Source organism: Hyaena hyaena, unplaced genomic scaffold (assembly GCF_003009895.1).
Source record: "Hyaena hyaena isolate Hyena2069 unplaced genomic scaffold, ASM300989v1 scaffold_1273, whole genome shotgun sequence".
In the NCBI taxonomy this organism is placed as follows: domain Eukaryota; kingdom Metazoa; phylum Chordata; class Mammalia; order Carnivora; family Hyaenidae; genus Hyaena; species Hyaena hyaena.
Window position 1 is genome coordinate 88,970 of NW_024081906.1, and position 21,960 is coordinate 110,929.

At 35.3% G+C, this 21,960-nt stretch overlaps 1 protein-coding gene across 1 annotated transcript in view; it reads right to left on the bottom strand.

Annotated features, from left to right (window-relative positions):
- LOC120224856 (protein O-mannosyl-transferase TMTC2) overlaps nt 1-21,960 on the bottom strand; it is a gene marked incomplete at its 3' end in the record, with an annotated part of 267,387 nt that overhangs the window by 67,079 nt on the left and 178,348 nt on the right. The window contains exon 3 of the mRNA XM_039223097.1: nt 9,912-10,740. Within this exon, the coding sequence (XP_039079028.1) occupies nt 9,912-10,740 (829 nt within the window). The remainder of the gene's footprint in view (nt 1-9,911; nt 10,741-21,960) is intronic.

The window sequence follows — 21,960 nt, forward strand, 5'->3', positions numbered from 1 at the left end:
TGCTTCACTGATTGAGCCACACCAGCACTCTGAGAAGCTGTATTTTCCTATCAAATAAACAGGATTGAAGTTAGGATACACTTCTTTAAGTCCAACCTTTTAACTTAAAACCTCAAAAGTTAAGTATCTACTCTAGGTTCAACCTGGAAATGAGAACCAGTAAAGCATAGTAGGCTCAGAGCAAAGCACCACATACGCTCTTGCTTCTAGAATCATATCACAGAGTAAAGAGACATGGCATAGGAAGGACTTTAGGGATGGTATCACCTGCTCTCAAAAATGATCTCAAATTCATTATTCCTAATGTATAACAGAAAAAAGATTTTAAAATCCTGTATCATTGCTTCCAAATAACAGAATTTCAAAATTAGCCTCAAATGTATCATTTTTAAAAAATTTTTTAATGTTTATATTTGAGAGAGAGAGCGCGCGCACCCTCAAGCAGCAGAGTGGCAGAGAGAGAGGAAGACACAGAATCCGAACTGGCATAGTGCCACAAACTTGTGAGATCATGACCTAAGCCAAAGTCAAAAGCTTAATCGACTGAGCCACTCAGGCACCCCTCAAATATATCATTTAGACTGCAGATAAGAAAAATGCAGCATACGAAGATTTGTACAATATCATTAACTAATATGCTCATGTTTTTATTACGTAAGCCCAGACACTCACTTCTACTTTAAAACTGTTTTCAACACTCACACAAATATGCACAACCCTATTCAATCTTAACCACTAGGGTGAATGTGACTTGAAGCCAGCCTTGGGAAATATTCGGATTATTCAAAAACAGAGTTAAGTAGAGAAATGAGGTATTGTATACCACTATTGCACACCACCAAAGTGTGTTTGTAAAACTCAGAGAGTAAGCCAACTGATGAAGTAAAAACAGATAACATATCAAAATATCAGAGACCTCCTGGTCTTTGCTGGTTGCCTCTTGATATATAATTTGAGAAATTTACTCCCTTTCCCCAAGAGAAGAGAAGAAAGAAGAAAAACGATTTCTCGCATTTCTTTATTTTAGAAGCTCCCAGTTGCAATACATAGAGCCCTAAACATGATAAAACTGTGAGCTTCCTCTCCCATCCAGGCAAAGAATTGCACTCACAGAAAAAGTGGATTGACATCTCAGTAATCTGTATTTGTCAAATGTGACTCTCAGCTGTTGTACTAAATATCTCATCCAGTTCCTTCTCTCTAAACTTAAAATCCCTAGAAAGTTTCCTAATTAAAATGTATGTCTACAGTCCTTCCAAAAAAGATATTAATGTTGATATTTTTATATAATATCCCACGGCATTTTACATAAAAGAATTGAATTATGCTGTTTAAGATGACTGAATGAACGTTCAGTGTGGCAGCTAGTATTATTGGGAATTAGAATCCTAAATATAAGACACAATAAAGCCTCTAATATAGCTCTGCCTTACAGAAGGTCTTTTTTTTTAAATTTCTCTCTACTATTTAATCAAATTGGATTACGGTTTCTTACTTGGAAAACAATATTATTATCTTTTAAATCAAAACTTTTAATATGTTTTGTCCTTATTTAATTTTTAGTAAGCTCTTTAATACATATATTCCTGCTAGATCCTCCTGGCTGGTAATATTCATATTCTAAAATAATACACAAATTTAATACTAATATGCAAAGCAAAAAAGATGAGATTTCTAATTTAATACCTGTATATAAAAATAGGGCTCACACTTTGTCTTAGCCATCTTCCCAATAGAATGATATATAAACATTCTCCTGAAAACAACCTTTTAAAAAAACTGTTATAGGACTTGGAACGTCTCAGATTTTTCCATAATCTCATGAGACTTAACTGAAATATTTTAAATTCATGATCAGCAGTGATGTGTGGCTAGGGGTATGCATAATAAAGGTAAAACTAAAAAACACGTTCTGTTTGTCTTCTCAAAAACCTGCCGTATCTGCGACATTATCTGTAACTTCTTACTACAATAGGAAACATATATACTTTATCCTTCTGTGACTTATAATAGTCAAATACCTATAATTTCCTTTTGTATTAGATAATGCTCTGATATACTTGTCAGCTTATGTTAGTAGCTTGGCTCTCTTTTGTTAAAAGAGAATTTAAAATTTCAAAATTACTAGTTTAAGACTAAACAAATGACTCTGTGCTCAAAAATGACTTCTAATACAGCTAACCATTTCTTAATGGATGCCAGGTTTCAAAGCCTTTCTCAACCTTCCCACCCTTGTAGCATGGTGGAACACAATGTCCAGACACCCCCTCCTTGTACAGAATGCATAAAAATGTTAGATCAAAAAATAATATTTGTTAGTGGAATTTATTAGCTGGTAGGAAAGTTAAGGTGAATCTCTAGGTCTAGAAACTGCTTGGAAGCAGGAATCCATAAGGGTAAACAGCTCTGAGGATGTCACTCACTCAGCCTCTGTGACGTTATGATGAACTAGGCCTTTGGCTTTAATCAGCTTTAAGCGAGAGTTCAAATTGCAGAAACCACATAAACTCAAGCTCCTGAAAGGAAACAGCCTAAAGAGACAAACTACCCAAAACCAAACAAATGAACAAAACAAAAACAAAAACAAAAAAACTCAGAGGAGAAGGTAAATGTATTCTCTGTCAAAAATATCTGGACAAACAGAAAAAAGAATACAAAATTCCCTGGGAATTCCTATACGTAAATCCACCTTCACAAAATTTGGGGCAACACTATATCTGTTGCTCAAATTCTCTCAAAGTAAAAATATGTTTAAACTACAGTTGCGATAGAGATTTCCAAAAAGGTAGTGTGAGAACATTACGCATAGCTTTGTGCAAATAAACTTGAAACTAATTAAAGTGAACAAAACCCAGGGGGAAAAATTACTGAAACTGATCTACAAGTCAATCTTAAACGTTCTGAAAATCATGAAAGAAATGCAATCAGTAGAAGAAATTATGTCCACATGTAAGCAAAACCTCAAGCTAAGCCAGGTTTGTAGGTAAATTCTGCCAATTATAAAGAAAAAGCTAACTCTAGTTTTATATAAAATCTTTCAGCAAACACAAAAGAAGTAATACTCCCAAACTGATTCTGAAAGATTAATTGATTCTAAAACCAGAAGATGATAGCACAAGATCAGAAATTGCCAATCTCATTCAAAAACATGGGTACAAAACAAATTTAGAAGAATATAAAAATGATAACACACTATAATTCCTGGGTTTACTCCATGAATGCAATGTAGGTTCATGAGAAAATCTATTACTATAAATCATCAAATTAACAGATTGAGTGGGGGGAATCTGTGTCATTATCAACATTAATTCCTAAGAACAAATCTTAAACTAGAAAATAAGAAGAGAGCACTACAGGTAAAAGCATCTGAAGAAAAACCTGCAAAATGCCCATAATTAATGGTGAAATACTAAAAACATTGTTTTTTTGAAGAACGAGCCAAAAAATCTGCTGTCATCACTTCTGTTTCACATTGTAATGGAGGTTCTAGCACAAAATAAAAGTAATTAATCAAAAGAAACAAAACTGAAATAAGAAGACATATGCAGGAAGGTCTTCAAAGATACTGGTAAAATGTTTTCTTAAGCTGGGAAATGGCTATCTATTTGGCAATGTTCTTTAAACAGTAGACATATAATGCATATATATATACATTTCTCATGATCTTTTCAGATTATATTTAAGAAAAGCAAAAATGTTAAGCATTTGCAGAATCAAACACAAAAACTAATATGGAAATCAGAATAATTTAACTTCATACTTGTTTTAATCATACGCTAGTTTGAATTCCTTTGAAATATAACCACTGGTAAAATATATTCATCCTAAGGCAATGCTAATTTTAGGTTTGAGAGTTTTCAAAAGCCCAGAAAGATTCTAAAGGTTTTGTTATAGATAATTTTAAAGACAGGGTAAACAGTGTGTCACCTGCTTCATATTGTGATCCAGTATTTTTTTCCAAACAACTGTACTCGGAGTTATTAGAGCTGGAACAAAAGGAAAGATTTATATGCCACTTCCATTCTTAGAGGCAAGGAAACCTGATGCTTTTGAACTTCTGTGACTACTGCATCCCAACTAAAACAAAATCATTGATCCCTTCAAAGCTCCAATGTTTTAAGCTGGCCTTAGTTTAACAATTTAACATATTTATTTTTTTTTAAATACTTTAGTTGAGCTAATGAGACATTTTCATTTTAATCTTGTCAGTCTCATTATTTTATATTTTAATTTTCTACTCAAGAGAGCAGAGATGGGCTGAGATGAAGCAACACAAAATTTCTCTACTCTGTGGAAGCCTGAATAAACTTTGTAGTATTTTTCTCTCAATCAGCCTTTACTGGTGCTTTTAGCTAGCTCTCTCCTATCATATCTCTCTGTTAAAAGTGGAAATCGGTGTTTTACAGCTTTTTAACTCAGGCCAGCCAGTCTTAGTAAAATGCTATACTGGCTGCCCTTCTTGACCTTACTGCTAAATTTTATTTTTTATAAAACTTTGAACCTCTTTTGAAAAATTTTCATCTTCCTTCAGAAGTAACAAATTATCTAAGAAATACAGGAACATTTACTGTACAAATTCAGTGCTAGCTGTTTAAATGCTAACAGTTCACCATAATTAAAGAAGACACTGCAGTAGAGGTAAACAAAAATTCAGACCATAAAATCTACAATGAATTAGTCAAGTTTCACATGACTTGAAGGTTTAGATTTCACTTAAATTATGAGTTGTTTCCTACATAAAATGCTATTCCTTCAACACACTTGTTTCTTGAAATCAGAAACTATGTGAGGCTGAAATAGAACTATCAGTTTTACACAAATCCAAGAAGAAAGAAAAATTGTCAAACTGCATGGCTGCAACTATTTTCTCTGCTTTTCAATATCGAAATGGGCAGTATTTGTCATGTGTACACAGAGGGACTGAATATAGAAGGCTTGGGTAATCACCTTTAGAGTTTCAAATATGCGCATCAGTAAATATACATCATTTATAGCATTTCACATATTTACATTAGAGACAGACATTAAAATAAACTTTAGCTTCTGCATAAGTTTTCCTTGGATTACCCCTGTTTAATTGTTCCTATTTTTCAAGGAATTATTTTCAAACAATTAAATATAATAATTACGTTCTTTAAAGCAAATTGATAGTTAATAAACCAACTCTTCTAAAGAAATTACTTGACTTTTCTAATCTAAAACTTAAAAAAATTGAAATGCTTTTTGGCATACCAGTTATGCCACCAATATGCTATCATCATTTTTTAAGTTTATGTGCTCACTGATCTGTTTCTGTATAATAACTTTGCTAGTCTGTGCTTATGACCTTAATTAATAAGGAAGTTGGCAAGTAGTTAGTTGGTTTTAAGGAAGATCGTGATGAGTTTAAGCTACTGGCAAATCATCCAAATGGAAAAGTTCCACGTGGGGGCGCCTGGGTGGTTCAGTCAGTTAAGCCTCCGACTTCAGCTCAGGTCATGATCTCACGGTTCGTGGGTTCGAGCCACGCATCGGGCTCTGTGCTGACAGCTCATGGCCCAGAGCCTGTTTCAGATTCTGTGTCTCCCTCTCTCTCTGCCCCTCCCCTGCTCATGCTCTCTCTCTCTCTCTCAGAAATAAATAAAACATTAAAAAAAAAAAAAGGAAAAGTTCCACATGGATATGAGGTCATCAGGAAAATAACTTAGAAATTCAATGACACATTTACTAACCTCTAACTATATACACCAGAAGTGTTCTAGAATCTATACAGAAAGGACAATAAAGGCAATGTTTGGACAGAACCTTAAAGAATGAATCAATTTAGGAAAGAGGCCATCCTATAGAAGAGAGAGCTGTGGAAAATGAGAGAAAAAAAATGAAAATTGGGTAGTGTCTTCAAAGCCACAGTAGCAGATCGATGTACCCAATTCTCCAGAGAGCCAAATATATGGGGATTTAGAGAAAGCCAGAGGCCAAGAAGGGCGATCATACATTAACCACTTTTAATGAATTAAAAAATGCATTTTTTCAAGCAGATACTAATCAATATGGTTTATAAAGTATGTTGTTTTAAACACACACACACACACACACACTATAAACACTTTCAAATATTATGTGCCTTGCTCATTAAAGCAGTCATCAGAGAAAATTTCATCTTTCCTAAGCACAAAAATGCAAAGAGTCATTGTGAAATCAGCAAACTACAGTAATCAACTATGTCTAGTATTTTCCTGACATTATCAACCACATAATGAGACAGGACTTGTGGTTTACATAGTCCAAATCAGCTATCATTTCTCCACTATCCAGATTTAAACCATAAATTAGCAGCACAGTCACTACGACAGGCTTCACCCATCATCATTTGCATCCAATCAGTTAATGACTGGCAGCTGCCTATAGGACCCATTACTGAAAGCAACAGCTTTAATGTATAATGCTTCACGAGGCTTAAAATCATATTCTGTTAAAGCACATGGTAGTCTGAAGTACTCTAAAAATTTGCAAAGGCTTTCAAAGGAGGGGAAAAAAAGCTCTAACTCAATGAAATAACTGTAATCTCTGACAACCTTAAAAAGAACTGGCTTTAATGGGTTTCTAATCTTTTGCTAGACTCAAATAACATAGGAGACTAAGAAAAATTTACCTAAAGGAAGATTACTACCAGTCTCATAATTGCTAAGGAAGTAATTGTAGCCAGCATTATTATTAACATGTTATAAATAGAAAAACATAAAAAAACCTAGTTTTGTCTTGTATCAAAATGGAAGCATGTGTCATGGAAGGGAATCATGGAATCCCAAACTACCTCTATTTCCAATTCCATCCCTCTTAATTATGAAGTATATCTTAGTTCCTGGTCTATCAACAGAGTAATATTTTACAGTTTCATCTTCTTCAATGCATGCACATTGTATCTCTAAAACTGATTAAAAATTCTTTAGGGAGAAAGATTATGACTTTAACATTTATTATTCAATACATTCATTACCACATGCCTTCTCTTCTCTAACAGGCAAGAAAGCAGAAGCATGGAGGTCAAATGAGAGGCTTTGAGGCTTTCAGTAATCATCTCATGAAAGATGATGGTACGTTGGGCCATAGTGATAGTAGTGGAGGTGATAAGAAGTAACCAAGTTCTGGACATATTTTTAAAGACAGAGCCAAGAAAAGTTGCAGATGGAATGGATGTCAGTGTTATAGAAAAAAAGAAGGTATGGAGGACTCTCAAGTAGTCATCAGAGCTCTGGGAAAATGGGAGTCCCATCAACTGAAACGGTAAAGGCTTTGAGTAAAACAGGGGTACAGGTGATAGTGGTGGGGTTGCAGGGCAGGGAGAGTGAAGGGGTACAGGGTTCTAGAATTCAATTTTCAATTTTTTTTTTCAGAGAGAGAGAGAGAGAGAGCGAGCGAGCAAGTAGGAGAAAGGGGAAGAGGTATACAGAGAATCTTAAGCAGGCTACACACCCAGCACAGAGCCAGACACAGGGCTGGACATCACCATGGTGAGATCATGACGTACGCTGAAATCAAGAGTCAGACGCTTAACCAACTGAACCACCCAGGCGCTCCCCAGGAATTCAATTTTTGATGTTTCAAACGACATATAATACTAATCAGTCATATATTCATTTAGTAATACTTGGAGCACCTAAATATTACTATAGCACTTCTTAAGTACTAGGAAGGAGACAGGAAAATACATTGGAAACCAAGGAAATGCTTAATAATTGTTTCACTGAGTGAATGGATGAAGAACCAAGCATTTTAACCATGTCACCAAAATAACTTAATCAAAATCAAAATCATAACTGTCAAATGTATATTAGCCAAATATATCTAGAAATGTATCTGGAAAATATCTAGTTTACAAAATGCTTTCCACCTATACCGGGACAGGAACTGCTACTTATACTCTAGCATCTGAGCCTTTGCCTTCCCTTTCTTCAAGAGGAATGAAATTTGGCTCGGATACTTGGCTTCTCAGAAATAAGATAACATTTCCCAGCCTTCCTTGCAGCTAGGTGTGACCAATAGTCCATAAGCAAACATGGTGTGTACAATTTCCGTGATACACTCTTAAAGAGAATGGGCACACCCACCATTTGCTCTTTTCTCTTTCTTCCTGTTAGTTGAAGTGCTGATGTGATAATGAGCCATCTTGGACCATGTGGACAGGGTGACAGTACCAAGATGGCAAGAGAACAAAAGACTGGGAGCCCAGATCCTGAAAACCCATGGCGCCATCTTATCAGCTCTGGGCTGCATATACTTAAGATTGGTACATGAAAAGAATAAAGCTTCTATCTTAGTTAACTCACTATTATCTTGGCTCCTTGTTACAGTAGTTTAACCTGAAACTTAACCAATAAATTTAATAAATCCTCAGAACCACTTTGTGATGAAATTAACATACTAGGTGTTTTTATGTTTCATTCCTTACAATGTATCAGGTTTTAAACAGCAGGAAAATAAACTAGCAACATAGCCTGGCTTTATATACTTTCATTTACCAGTGAAGAAAAACCAGCTGCAAAGCATTCTGTGAGAACTGATTGCAACATTTTTTATAGCAAGAATTGGGTTTATGCATTCACTAAATCGTTCAGCATTCACTACTACAAAAGCCACATGGTAAAGATTTGTTTCCACAAAAACTGAGGAATTCTCTGCTATACACTAGTTCAATTTTAATGTTTCTACTCCCATTAAAAACCCTGTAATCTATTAGGTATTACAAGTACCAACAATAACCTCCTTGGCTTAAAGAAATGAGTAGCTGCTCGCTGAACTCTTGACTTAATTGGTAATCAGATAAACAGAGTTGCTTCGGGGGTATCTAGATCTTTGGAGATATATATATATATATATACACACACACACACACACACCAATATCCATCAGTAGGTCATTCCATACATTTGCAACAGCTTTACACTTTCAGCATTTGAATACTGGTAGAGAACTGTGTTGAAAAAAAGTAAAAACAGCCCAGTTCAAATACTATTCAGCTACCATAATTTAAAAGATAAGTAACATTAAAAATGGTTTATGAAGAACAGAACTAGTTGGCGCTATTTACTATGATCTATTTCTGCACTTAAAGGTGTACTTGTTTTCATTTAATTGCTCTCTGGCTTCTATCATTTCATTGCCTTAACCAGAGAAATCACTCTAACAGCTTTGACTACTCATTTATGCTTTAAGGGAGACTTTCTGTTCTGGCTATAGATTCTGTGATTTGCTAAAATAGTTTTCTAAATCAAAACCATTATGAAATATATGATCAATCTTATTGTAGAGTGACGTTTATTTCCCTAAGTGACTTAAGAACTCTTTGGTAAGAATGTGCTAAGTGCCTGGCAGTATCCAGGTTACTTAGCCTCTCAGCAAAGCTAAGGATGACTCATGTTGTACGCGTGCACACTGACACCTAGAGACACAATTCCAAGATTCAGAGGTAGCCTGACTTCCAAATCTTTTAAAGATGCCATTGCAAGTCTTATGCTCTTTCCTCAGGCGATGTTTGGAAAACAGGAAAGCTAAAATATACTCAAGAGGGACAGCCTGACTTTCATTACATGATGAAAGAGATGATGTCTATGTAAGTATTTAAAATACAGAAACCAAGCATTTTTTTCTAAATTCTTACGACAGTCAATACTTTTACTCAAGCATTCTAATTCCTCTGGACAAATGTAGTCAAGAACATAAGAAAATACTTCCCTATTCCAAATATGTAATTCTGGATAGGTCTCTAAATTGACTGGACTGCTCATCTCTTCAAAAACTGAAATGAAAGAAAGATATGGGCATTGTGTAAAAGGGCCTCTTCATCCTAATCCTGTGTTCTCAGGCAAGAAACAAGGATACAAAAAAGCACAGTGAGTAAACTATCCAGGCAAAAGTAGAAAATAAAATATTACCTTTAGCTGGATTTACTTTGATCCCTGACCTATACAGCATTTCCTCATTCTGCCAGTCTCCATTCCTGACTGCAGTCTTCAGTCCATAGAAAACAATTAATGTAGCTATAGCATAAAAAATCAAGCTCTTGAGAAACCGCTTTTGGACTTTGACATGAAGGGCTCTGGCACCCACTGTGACGAGGAGGCAGAAACCCATACTAGGAATGTACAACACTCGCTCTGCAATGACAAAGCCCACATAGAAAAACAGGTTCGTGGCAGGAACAAAGGGTATTATTAACAAAGATAAAGAAAGAACAACAATGTTCTCGGTAGAAGGAAGTTGTGTTCTCTGTGATGCATTATTTTTAATGCCATTTTCTACTTGGGATGCAAAGCTGGGCTTCATCTCTGAGTTCCGGTACTCCACATCTGAATGGCAGCTATGGCCATTTGCATTCTGCTTGCCATTTGTTACAAATTTCCCATTGCATTCTCTTTCCACGCTTGGGCTCTTCAAGCCATAGTAGGCAAGGAGGAGGAGTCCAACATAGAAGGCCACAGTGTGTAGGTTTCTCCAATCACAAATTGTTTTGAGCAGAGGGACAGCATCCATTGACCAATCAAAACTGAGTGTATCTGGGCATAGCAACAGCCAGAGGTTCTTGGTTGGCAAGTAGAAGAAAGTGAGCGTCCGAGCCAAAAGGCTATCCGAATCAGCGGCTGGGTTGTCAGAGTTGGAAAAGCTTGGTGGCTTGTTTCCCATCCAGTATAATCGGGCACCCAAAAGTGAAGTCCCCCAGAAAGTTAACAAACTAATGCTGAGGAAAAGAGACAAGTTCTTCCTCTGAAACCAAAAGAGAAGGGGAAAAAAATTAAGTCCTTCAGCAATACAGCATGGGAAAACAACATTTAGACATGTAGTGGACAGTTAAAACCACATTAGGTCTTAAATACATGACTTTTATTTCCATCTCCCTTTAAACAAGCTTAGGGGATATTTAACATGAAAAACAATGGACTGTGGAAGCCTAATCAACATGTAACTTTTGATGAGCATTTTTTCCTCTTGTTCTAAAATACCAATAACAAAAGCTTCATTTTCTTGACCTCTATAAAATGGGTTGAATATATTTCCCTCTCAGAACTCGTGTCACGTTAAATTGAGACCACGATGTAAAAGTAGTTAGCACTGTGCATGAGATAGAGAAGACATCTAATAACTTCTTTCACTTTGTGGTTTAGATTCTAAGGAAAACAAAGAGCAGGCATGCCCCAAAATATGGAGTATGACAAGATTCTGCTTGGCTCAAGGGAAAAACAGCGTTTAGCTATGTCTATGCCAGTCCTCATTTCACTGTCTTGAATTTTCTTGCAGAATTTATAAACCAGACTTTCATCTGCTACCCCATGCTGTCACTGACATCAGTAACATCAAACATTTAATAACACTCCTCATGAATCCTAAATTTCCCACATCGATGACAACTTTTTAAAACTAAAATGACTTTGATAATGTGCTTCCTTATTTCAAGAGGAAGACGGAAAATTACGAGAGGAAGGCCAGAGGGCATTCCTGCTAATGAGAATTTTCTGGCAAAGTCTTTCAACCTGAGTGAGAATTTAGTGACCTTAAACAATCTAAGTCCTGAAGATGCAAGAGGCAGGGGGAGGGATGGATATTATATCCCAATTGTAATGATTCTTTGGTAATGTGATATCTTACTGCACACATTGACGCTATATATAATTATATACTAATGACATCCAGAATGGTGCTTGGAAACTTAAGGATGTGCCAAATATTAAGTTTAAAAAACAACCCACAGGGGCCCCTGGGTGGCTCAGTCGGTTAAGCATCTGACTGAGGCTCAGGTCATGATCTCGCAGTTTATGAGTTTGACCCCCACAGTTCATGAGTTTGAGCTCCAGAGCCTGGAGCCCACTTAGGATTCTGTGTCTCCCTCTTTCTCTGCCCATCCCCCACTCACTCCCGAGCTCTCTCTCGCTCAAAAATAAACATTAAAAAAATTTTAAAAACAACTCATAAAAGACAAAAAAAAAAGCATAAATATAAATGGGACTACATCAAACTAAAATACAAAAAAAACCAAAATACAAAACACAAAATAAAACAAAACACAAAACAACAAAAATCCCCAAAAAAACCACTTGTGCACAGCAAAGGAAATCATCAACACAATAAAAAGGCAATCTGAATATTTGTAAATCATATGTCTGATAAGGGGTTAATATCCAAAACATATAAAGAACTCATACAACTCAAAAGAAAAAAACAACTATGCTGATTAAAAGTTGACACAGGTTCAAAATAGACATTTATTTTCTAGGGAAGATGAAGAGATAGTCAACACATACCTGAAAAGGTACTTAACATTCACTGATCATCAGGGTAATTTAAACCAAAACTATAATGCGGTATCACCTCGCACCTGTTAGAATGGCTATTCTCAAAATGACAAGAAATAATAAGTGTTGGCAAGGATGTGGAGGAAAAAAAACATTTTTGCAGAGCTGGTGGGAATATAAATTAACGTAGCAACTATGGAAAACAGTGTGGCGATTCCTCAAAAATTAAAAATCGAACTACCATATGATCCAGAAATTCCACTTCAGGTATTTTTCCAAAGAAAACAAAATCACTCTCTCAAAAAAAACACCTGTTCCCCTACATTTATTGCAGCATTATTTTTAACAGCCAAGACATGGAAACAACATAGGTGTCCATAGATGGATGAAGGATAACAAAAATGTGCTATATCTATTCGACGGAGTTTTATTTGCCCATAAAAAAGGAGGGGAGCCTGGGTGTTCAGTCGTTGAGTGTCCGACTCTTTATTTCAACTCAGATCATGATCTTTCTGTTCACGGGATTGAGCCCTGCATCGGGCTCTGAGCTGACAGGAACAAACCTGTTTGGGATTCTCTCTCTCTCTCTCTCTCTCTCCCTCTCTCTGCCCTTCCCCAGGACAAGCTCAATCACTTGCTCTCTCTCTCTCTCTCTCTCTCAAAATAAATAAATAAGATTTAAAAAAGAGAAGTAGGAAATCTTGACATTTGCAACATGGATGGATCTGGAGGACATTAAGCTAAATAAAATAAGTCAGCTGGAGAAAAACAAACACTGTATGATCTCACTTAACCTTAAAAAACAAAAATCCCAAAACCACAGAAAAAGAAAACAGATTGGTAGTTGCCAGAGACAGGGATGGGAGAGTTGTCAAAATGGGTTAAGGGGTGAAGGCGGTCAAAGGTACAAACTTGTAGTTGTAAGATAAAAGTTCTAGAGTACATCATGTACATCATGGGGACTACAGTTAACAAAACTGTGTGGCATATTTGACTGTTGCTAAAAGAGATCTTAAAAGTTGTTATCACAAGAAAAATCTTCTTGTGTGTGGTGATGGACGTTAACTTACTGTGGTGATCATGTGCCAAATCATATGCTGTACATCTAAAACTAATACAATGTTAAACATCAATTATACCTCCATTTTTAAAAGTCTACAATGAGCAATATATCTTAAGCATGTAAAACTTCCATTAAACCGGTCTCTGTAATATATACAATTGCCACTGGATTCTCTTCTTCAGACTCCTTCTCATTCACTCTCCCCTTCAATTGCTGGAAGCCACAGAACAGGTCATGGACCATCAGCTCCATCTCTAGTGTTAACCTAATAATCTCAGCAAAAGTCTGTAATTTTTAAAAATATTAAAACATGCTAATGATTCTACCTTAACCTTCCTTCATCTCCAAAGTCATTTATTCAATTGACTGCTGGGCACATTCACTTAGGTACTTCGAGTTTAAAATGCCCAACATAGAACTTAACTTCATACCTTCCCACACGAAATACTTCCTAATCACCACCACATAAAGTGGTAAAACTATGCAACCAGTTTCTTCTTTCTATCCTTTCTCCTTACCTCCACATTCTATCCGTTACAAACCAATACATGCCCAATTTGTCCATTTCTCAGGATCCCTTCTGTCATCATTTGATTCCAAAATGCCTACACTAGAATTATCAAAAGTCTCTTTGTAAGTGGTGACCCAGCACTTTTTAACATAGATGACATTATTCCCAACTTTTAAAATCATGAAAGGGATCTTCCTGTAAGACCTTGGAAGTTACCACCTCCAAAAAAGTTTCTAATTCATAGAGGGTCATGTGTGTGTGTGTGAGAGAGAGAGAGAGAGGGAGAGAGAGGGAGAGAAGTCTTACTTTTAAATGTCAAAATTATTTTGAAAACTATTTTAAATATTTAAAGAGGGGGTACTTCTAGGTATAAAAGAAATGAAGTAGAGGAAGAGGAGGTTAAAAGTTAAAAATTCAAAATAAGGAAAATGAGAATAAGCAAACAGATGGAAATTATGACAATTTTAAGAGATGGCATTCTTAAATATCAGATCACAGTAGTGATAAATTCACAGAATTAACTGACTCAGTGTTTTAAAACATCTGTGGCAAACTTCAGCTCAAAAGTATATGGTGCACCTGGGTGGCTCAGTCGGTTAAGCATCTGACTCTTGATTTCGGCTCAGGTCATGAACATCACAGTTCATGAATTCCTGTCCCATGTCACACTCTGCACTATGAGATCACAGAGCCTGTTTGGGATTCTCTCTCTCCCTGTATCTCTCTGCCCATCCCCTGCTCATGCTTGTGTGCTCTCTCTCTCTCTCTCTCTCTCAAAATAAAAAACTTTAAAAAAAATTATTTCATATAATAATTTGTGGAATTTTAATGATAGAGGGAATAATATGTTCAGTCATTACCGATCTTTCACTTTCAGGTTATTCTGGAAAAATGAAAAGGTTCAGACTCATTCCCATCTAAAAATAACTTTTACAAACCCAGAAAAAGTTCCTTTTTATTGAGCTACAATTAGGAGTCTAGGCAGACAATTAGCCTCAGCATTTTGTTGTTGTTATTGTTGTTCTTTGCTTAGTGTATCAAATTGATTCAACACAGTTATTTGTAAGGTCAGGTATGAGAGTTCTTATGGGTTGCCACCATAGACTTGAAAGTTGAAACTACTAAAAATCCACACTTAGAAGATGAGAAGTCTAAGTCTGGGAAAGGGAACGTGATCTGAGTATAATCTGTGAGGGGTGGCACTGGAAAGCAACTGCAGTTTAATAGTGAAAACATACTGAACCTTGAGCATATCATTAAGACTGCTCTATGGGGCAGGCATTCTCCTACTGCACACTGTATACATACTCATAAGAAGACAGACCATAGACCCTATTCTTGTGGAGTTTGCAAGTTCTACTCTGTCTAGAAAAACACTTTAGGAGGAAAAGAATCATAGTGCCTTAAAAGAAAGCTTTCAACCTAAATAACCATCAATATTAATTGTGAACTTCAAAAAATACTGATGCCCTAGTCTGATTCATAACTCCATAGGAGATCCTAATGAGGCCAAAGTTGAGAATCATCACCTATTTGTACAAGTCTAATTCTTAGCACTAACACTGAAAGTACTGTGGGATTCTGGTTTTCATTTCACAAAGTTTTAAGGCATATTTTCCTCACTCTAAGTGAATAAATAATAATGAAACAAATAATGCTTTCTCCCAGGCTCTGGGACAAATTGGATTCTTAGTATAATAAATAAGTACCATGAAGGTCAGGCTACAAAGGAATTGAGATCTCAGTAATAAGTATAATTCAGAGTTGAAATATTCAAGTCTTGTTGCAATATACAGAAGACAAAGGATTTTTTTCCCACGGTGAAAAATACAGTCTCCTAAATGTGAATCACAAAAGGCAAATAATACAACAGGAAAAAAAAAAGATTAAAAAATACAGGCAGGAAATTCAGAGAGAGGACAACAATTACTATTATAAACAAGTATAACTCATTTGTTAATAAAAATGAAAAAGTAAAAAGCATATTTCAAAAGAATCTAAGTGAAAAAAATTAGAAAAAAAAATTGGCTACAAAAGTCACTAAAATTGTGCTGAAACAACTATTACAAATTGGGAAAATATAAATTAGATGGTTTAGTAAGAAAATTGGATGTATTAAGAAAATTAACAATTTGTATAATCTATTATTTGGTAACCTAATTTTTTAATGTTATTTTTTATTTGTAGGCATTCAAATAAATGATTCTTAAAAATTCTGACCCTCAAACCAAAAGTCAGTTTTTTTACTTGTCATTATTTCACACATTTTAAATCCTATTATGGTAAATTCTTGTTCCCAATCCCCCACAGAAAGGATTAAATGAAATACTATTGCACAATTCCAAAGCCAACTTTGTTGGTCATCTGGTGACCAGAGAAACTTGGCCTTGCACCTTTATATCACAACATTTTCTGCCTGACTTCATATCTCTCCATGGAAAATGTACATAAAAGCAATGACATGTTCTGGAAAGTCATTTTCCTGACTTCATTTCAAAAGTAAATTTAGGAACAGGAAAATGATTACAACCCTAAGAAGAATTCTTATCAGATACATTCTATGTCAATTACTGAATGGATAGGATTTCTTCATGTCTTATATTTACTTTTTAAAAAATTTTTTAAATGTTCATTTATTTATTTTTCAGAGAGACAGAAATAAAGCGGGGGAGGGACAGAAAGAGAAGGAGAGAGAGAATCCCAAACAGGCTCTGCACTGTCAGCACAGAACCTGATGCTAGACTCGAACTCACGAGTTATGAGATCATGACCTAAGCCAAAACCAAGAGTGTGGACGCTTAACAGTCTGAGCCACCCAGGAGCCCGTCCTTCATGTTTCAAATAACTATTCATTTATAAAATTAAATTTTAAGTCAGCTTTATAAAAGTCCAATATTTCTAGCAGTTCAAATACATTCATCTTTTAAAAAGTTCTCCTTTAACATTAAAAGGGAAATCACCTCTAGTCTCTTTTTTATTGAAAAGTAGGTATATATTTCTAATTTCAAAATTTTAGAGGGATTTTTCTAGAACGGTCAGATATAGAAAATCATAGAATGAAAATCAAATAAGGATATCAAGTTCATGGTTGACATTTTTATCTCTAGTCTTTGGAAACACTAATAGAATAAAAGGACATAGCTATAATGAGCAAATAATGTGAAATTTACCATAAGACATCAAATTCTTTCTCACACATAACCTGAAATACAAAGGCAAAGTTGATCAGAAGAAACTTGTCATATTAACTAGTGGTGATGCTTTTATAGGAACTCTGTAGTGCATTATTTTCTTCTATGAGAGTCTTTGCGTAAAGAAATTGCACAAGAGAAGAGCAAAAATCAACTAGAACAGCTCCCCTTTCTACTATTCAAGGAAAACTGCCATTCACGGTGGCAGCTTCAATATTGCCTTCTGATCTCAGATTCTGTGGGACATAAAGGAAACTGAAAAGGAATATTTTATACTTAATGAAAGAAAAATGTAAACATTCTGCCTTAGAGTATTAAAACCATCATGAGACTCATTTTTGGCAAACTAATGAAAATAAATTACTTAAACATAAGGCTCATTTAATTCCAAATTAAGCCCTTGGCAATGATAGTAAAGTTGTAATAATAAAGCAGATAAAAATCAGTATCTGAAAGTTATAAGAATAACTGAGAGAAAAGGCTATCCAGACATAACAAAAATTTAGCATCCTTTATTTTGTGTCCACTATTCATCATTGAAGTCATAAGCTTTCCTTATATCAATAATATAGGATTTCTCCTAGCTGCCTTCCTTCTAAAATAGTTCTCACTGAAGACTCACCCCAAAACATGAATATAATAGCGTACTTTTCTGCAAATGTGACAAGAAGGGATTCATGGTTAAAGGTATAATTAGAAATTGTTTCTAGAACATGGTCATAGGATTTATCAAAGTTCTGCCATCATCAAGTTGTCAGGGTATTTCTGGTTCCCTTCAAAGAAAAAAATGGGTTTCCTTGTTAATAATTATCCTATATACAAGATTGAAACTTTTTTTTCTGTACCAACAGACAAAATAAAAGAATTTTAATGATTAGCATTTTAAAAGATATAAAGAGGTTCAAAAGACAGGTATATCCAGTCTTTGTGGGGAAAGAATTTGAAGATTAGGGGCATAAAAAAGTATGTTAATGAGATATTTAGCACTTTAGAGTATAAGGAGGTCTTCTGTTTATTCAAACTAACTCTATATACTGCAGCATAATACTTCCCATTGATTTCAAACATCCATCCAAAAGTATTTATTTGTACATATCCAGATAAACATACAGCAGCTTAATAAATCAGTTATAGATTGAAATCCACTGATGAAAACTTAGGCTTCTTTTAGACTGAATTATAATTTATCAAACAAGGCTGTCATCAGGGTAACTATGCTTATATAAAAATCCAAAGAGTATCAAAGCATATTCCATGCAATATGATTTAATGAATGACAAGATACTTATCCAAAATTTAAAACAAATATCACTGGGTTGATTTTGTAGTAAAAGGTCACCAGAGACAATAGTCTTTTAATATTTTAATTATAATCACAACTATTAGCCTATTTTAAATTCCTCATAACCTTTATTCCTCCATATGACACTAGATTACATTGGTTAAAAATGGACACTTAGAATATTTTTAAAATGTAACATAAGGAGAAATAACCTAAGATGACCATCTTGATTCTTCATTTTATTTAGAAACGTCTTTTATTTATTCTTTAAATGGTGTTATCTAGTGTCTACATCTCCATTTCTAATGCTATTTCCCAATAAAAGGAACCAAGCCTCCTTGGAGAAATGGATTGGTTTTAAAAGTGGGGGAGGAAATATACAAGATGAGCCTGCTACATCTTACAGTGCCAGAAAGTAAGGCACCTGCGTACACAAAGGAGGGTATGTCAAAGTATCGATGGGACACAGGAGCCTGCTTACAGAGCTCCCAATGGCCAAAGCTGGGACAATTTGAGCAGCAAAATAAATATTACTGAATTTTAAACTAAAGTGTAAAATAAATATCCATGCATCCATACTGATAAATAAATGATGATGATAGACAGATAGACAACTAGATAAAGGGAGAATAAGACAAATTTCCCTTGAAGAAAAAAAAAAAAATATATATATATGTATATTCTGTTTAACAGAATACACTGTTTAACACTGTTTAACAACAGAATACACACACACGCCACCTTTAAGGAGAGGGAGCATAATCCTCACCCCATAAATACAGGTGTGCATAGTGCCTTTTTACAACGAGAAAGGAGGGAACCAGGAGGGAATAAGTTTATAGTAGACAAACCTGAAAATCTCTGTCTCTGCCAGATGATTAAAGTCAATCTTAATAGTGGTAAATCATGTTGACAGCATGTACCCTTAATCCCTCAATGATATGTGATGAGTATGTCATTGTGCTAGTGTTCTTCCTCTCGAAATCCATAAACCCAGTTTAATCATGAGAAAACCACCAGGCAAATTCCAGTGGAGAACATTATACAAAATATCTGAGTAGGAATCCTCAAACCTGTCAAAGTAATCAAAAACAAAGTCTGAGAAACTCACAATCAAGAGGAGTTACGGCACTGGTTAATTGTATGTTAATATAATTGTAACATAGGTACAATACTTGTGTTTGATGTCAGTAAATAGGTGGAACTGAGTGTGACCCAGATGGGGACTTTGTTCTTCTCAATTTTTCTGTAATCCTAAAACTGTTCCAAAAAACAAAGGCTATTTAAAGAATGGTTGTAACTAGAATAAAAGCCTTTAGAAACCAAATGAAATTAGATGGGCTTTGATAGATGAATATCTAAAAGCTGTGAATGAAGAAGTATCAATTGAAAATGAACAACAGGGGCACCTGGGTGGCTCAGTTGGTTAAGCATCCGACTTTGACTCAGGGAATGATCTCCCAGTTTGTGAGTTTGAGCCCCACATTGGGCTCTGTGCTGACAGCTCAGAGCCTGAAGCCAGCTTCAGATTCTCTGTCATCCTCTCTCTCTGTCCTTCCCCCACTCGCACTGTCTCTCTTTCAAAAATAAACATTTAAAAAAAATTAGTAAGAAATTCTAAAAATGAACATTAAGTGCACATTAACATTTTAACTGCCTTCAAAATTAATCTAATAAGATGGAACAATAGAAGGAACCAGAACTCAGGTTAAATGACCACAGTAATTTATACATATTGTATAAGAGATAACATATTAATTTCAAATCCTGTTTGGTTTTTTGTCTGACACTCTACATTAATTGTAGTATACTATAAATCCCCAAATGAGAAACAAACACCAAGGAAAGGATGTTTTTAAACTCATTGCTATGGTGTGTTTGTTGGCATGGTGACCCATTCTTCCTCATTAAGCTAACATGGGGAAATCAAGCAGTTAGCAATTTCTTGCGTACCCATGGCAGGCTCCTTCCAGAGCTAACTATTAGGAACTGAAGTACCCAAAGAGTTCAATTACTGGAACTGTAAGGGGTATGCCACAGCCCCTAACCCATTACACTAAAAGCAAGCCCCTGAATGCCAGCCTTCAGAGTAATCTTGTTTAGCTTAAAATAAGAGGTTTAACACTTCCCACCAGGCAGTGCACTATGGTCAAATCGGGTTAGCCATGAAACAATCCAGCCTTTATGAAGAAAATATGTGAAGAAAATATCCTTTTGTGACCTAAGAAACAAAAAATACTTGAAACAAAAGAAGACACCTCTTTTTGACTATCAAACCACTTTTGGTTTTTATTAGATTCCTTTCCTTGCTCTTTAAGAATACACCTAATGGGGGAGAATCAAAATAAAAGAGCTCAAAATTAATTGAATTTGTAAAAGGAACTCCTTTCTATCCATCTTTCCTCAAGTGGGCAACTGCATTGCAAATGCATTTCCTGCGCCAATGGATTAAACTGTAACATTCTTTTAACTCTGTGTGGCTTTAGTGCGACAAACCAGCCATTATGAGATGTGTTCCAGCCTCATTAATGAGTTAAGCATGTGAGCCCAGCATCTTGGAAACCTAAAGAGACAAATTATAATGAGACTTCACTCAGTAGGAAGGCCTAGATATAGCCCTCTTCTCTCAAAGATGTCATAATAGCCACCTATTTAATGAATGTGGGACTTTCCTATGAAGATACAATAGACACCAATAAAAAAAGGAAGACTTCACCCAGACAAATAAAACTTAATACACACATCAGGTGGATAGGTGTTCTATAATAAACATAATTTCAATGCTTAGTGTTTTTAAATGGAAATATGTTCCCCTTCTATAATTATATGTGTCTTCTGCTAAATATAGAGTAAATTCAATGTCAAAATAGGCACATGATTCTTTTCTTTTACTCACAGATAAAAACGTAGCCCTTTAAACATTTTTCATGTCGTTCTTGTCCTTATTTTCAAAATGCCACCTGACTTATAAAATAACACTTGATTTTTGTTATTGGGAAACTGAGGCAGAGTAATTGGTGTTTTGAAAGAAAATTGTTCACTTGAGAAAATATCCATCAGTTTGGTGATTCTGTAATTGAATTTTGTAATTCAATATCTGGTAATTACAACGATTCAGAAATTCCCAGACAACACTGTGGCACGCATTTGGCATTATAATTATTAGTCATTCAGAGCAGTCAAACAGAACTGGACTCCTCACAAGATCAGCTGGGTAGAAAATTCTGGGTTTACTAAGCAAGCAAAGGGGTCATTACCTATTCTCCCCCTTACCTCTCCTAAAAGATAAGAATAAATAAACAACCATGCCAAATTTTCACGGGCATCAGAGCAGTAAAGGGAGTTACAGTTACTAAAATCTGTTACAGAAAAAAATAACTCCACTCCCAAATCTTTGTTGAGTGGACTATTTGGTTCATTCCCTGTAATACAGAATGAGATGTAAAAAGCAGCAAACTGGTGCTAATAGCTATTATTTGAAATTACTTTAATGTTTATTTGAGAGAGAGGGAGAAAAAGAATACACACACACACACAGAGGAGAAGGGGTAAAAAGAGAGGAAGAGAGAGAATTCCAAGCAGGCTCTGGTAGTACAGAGCCTGACCCAAGTGATTTCAGAAACCATGAGATCATTACCTGAGCCAAAATC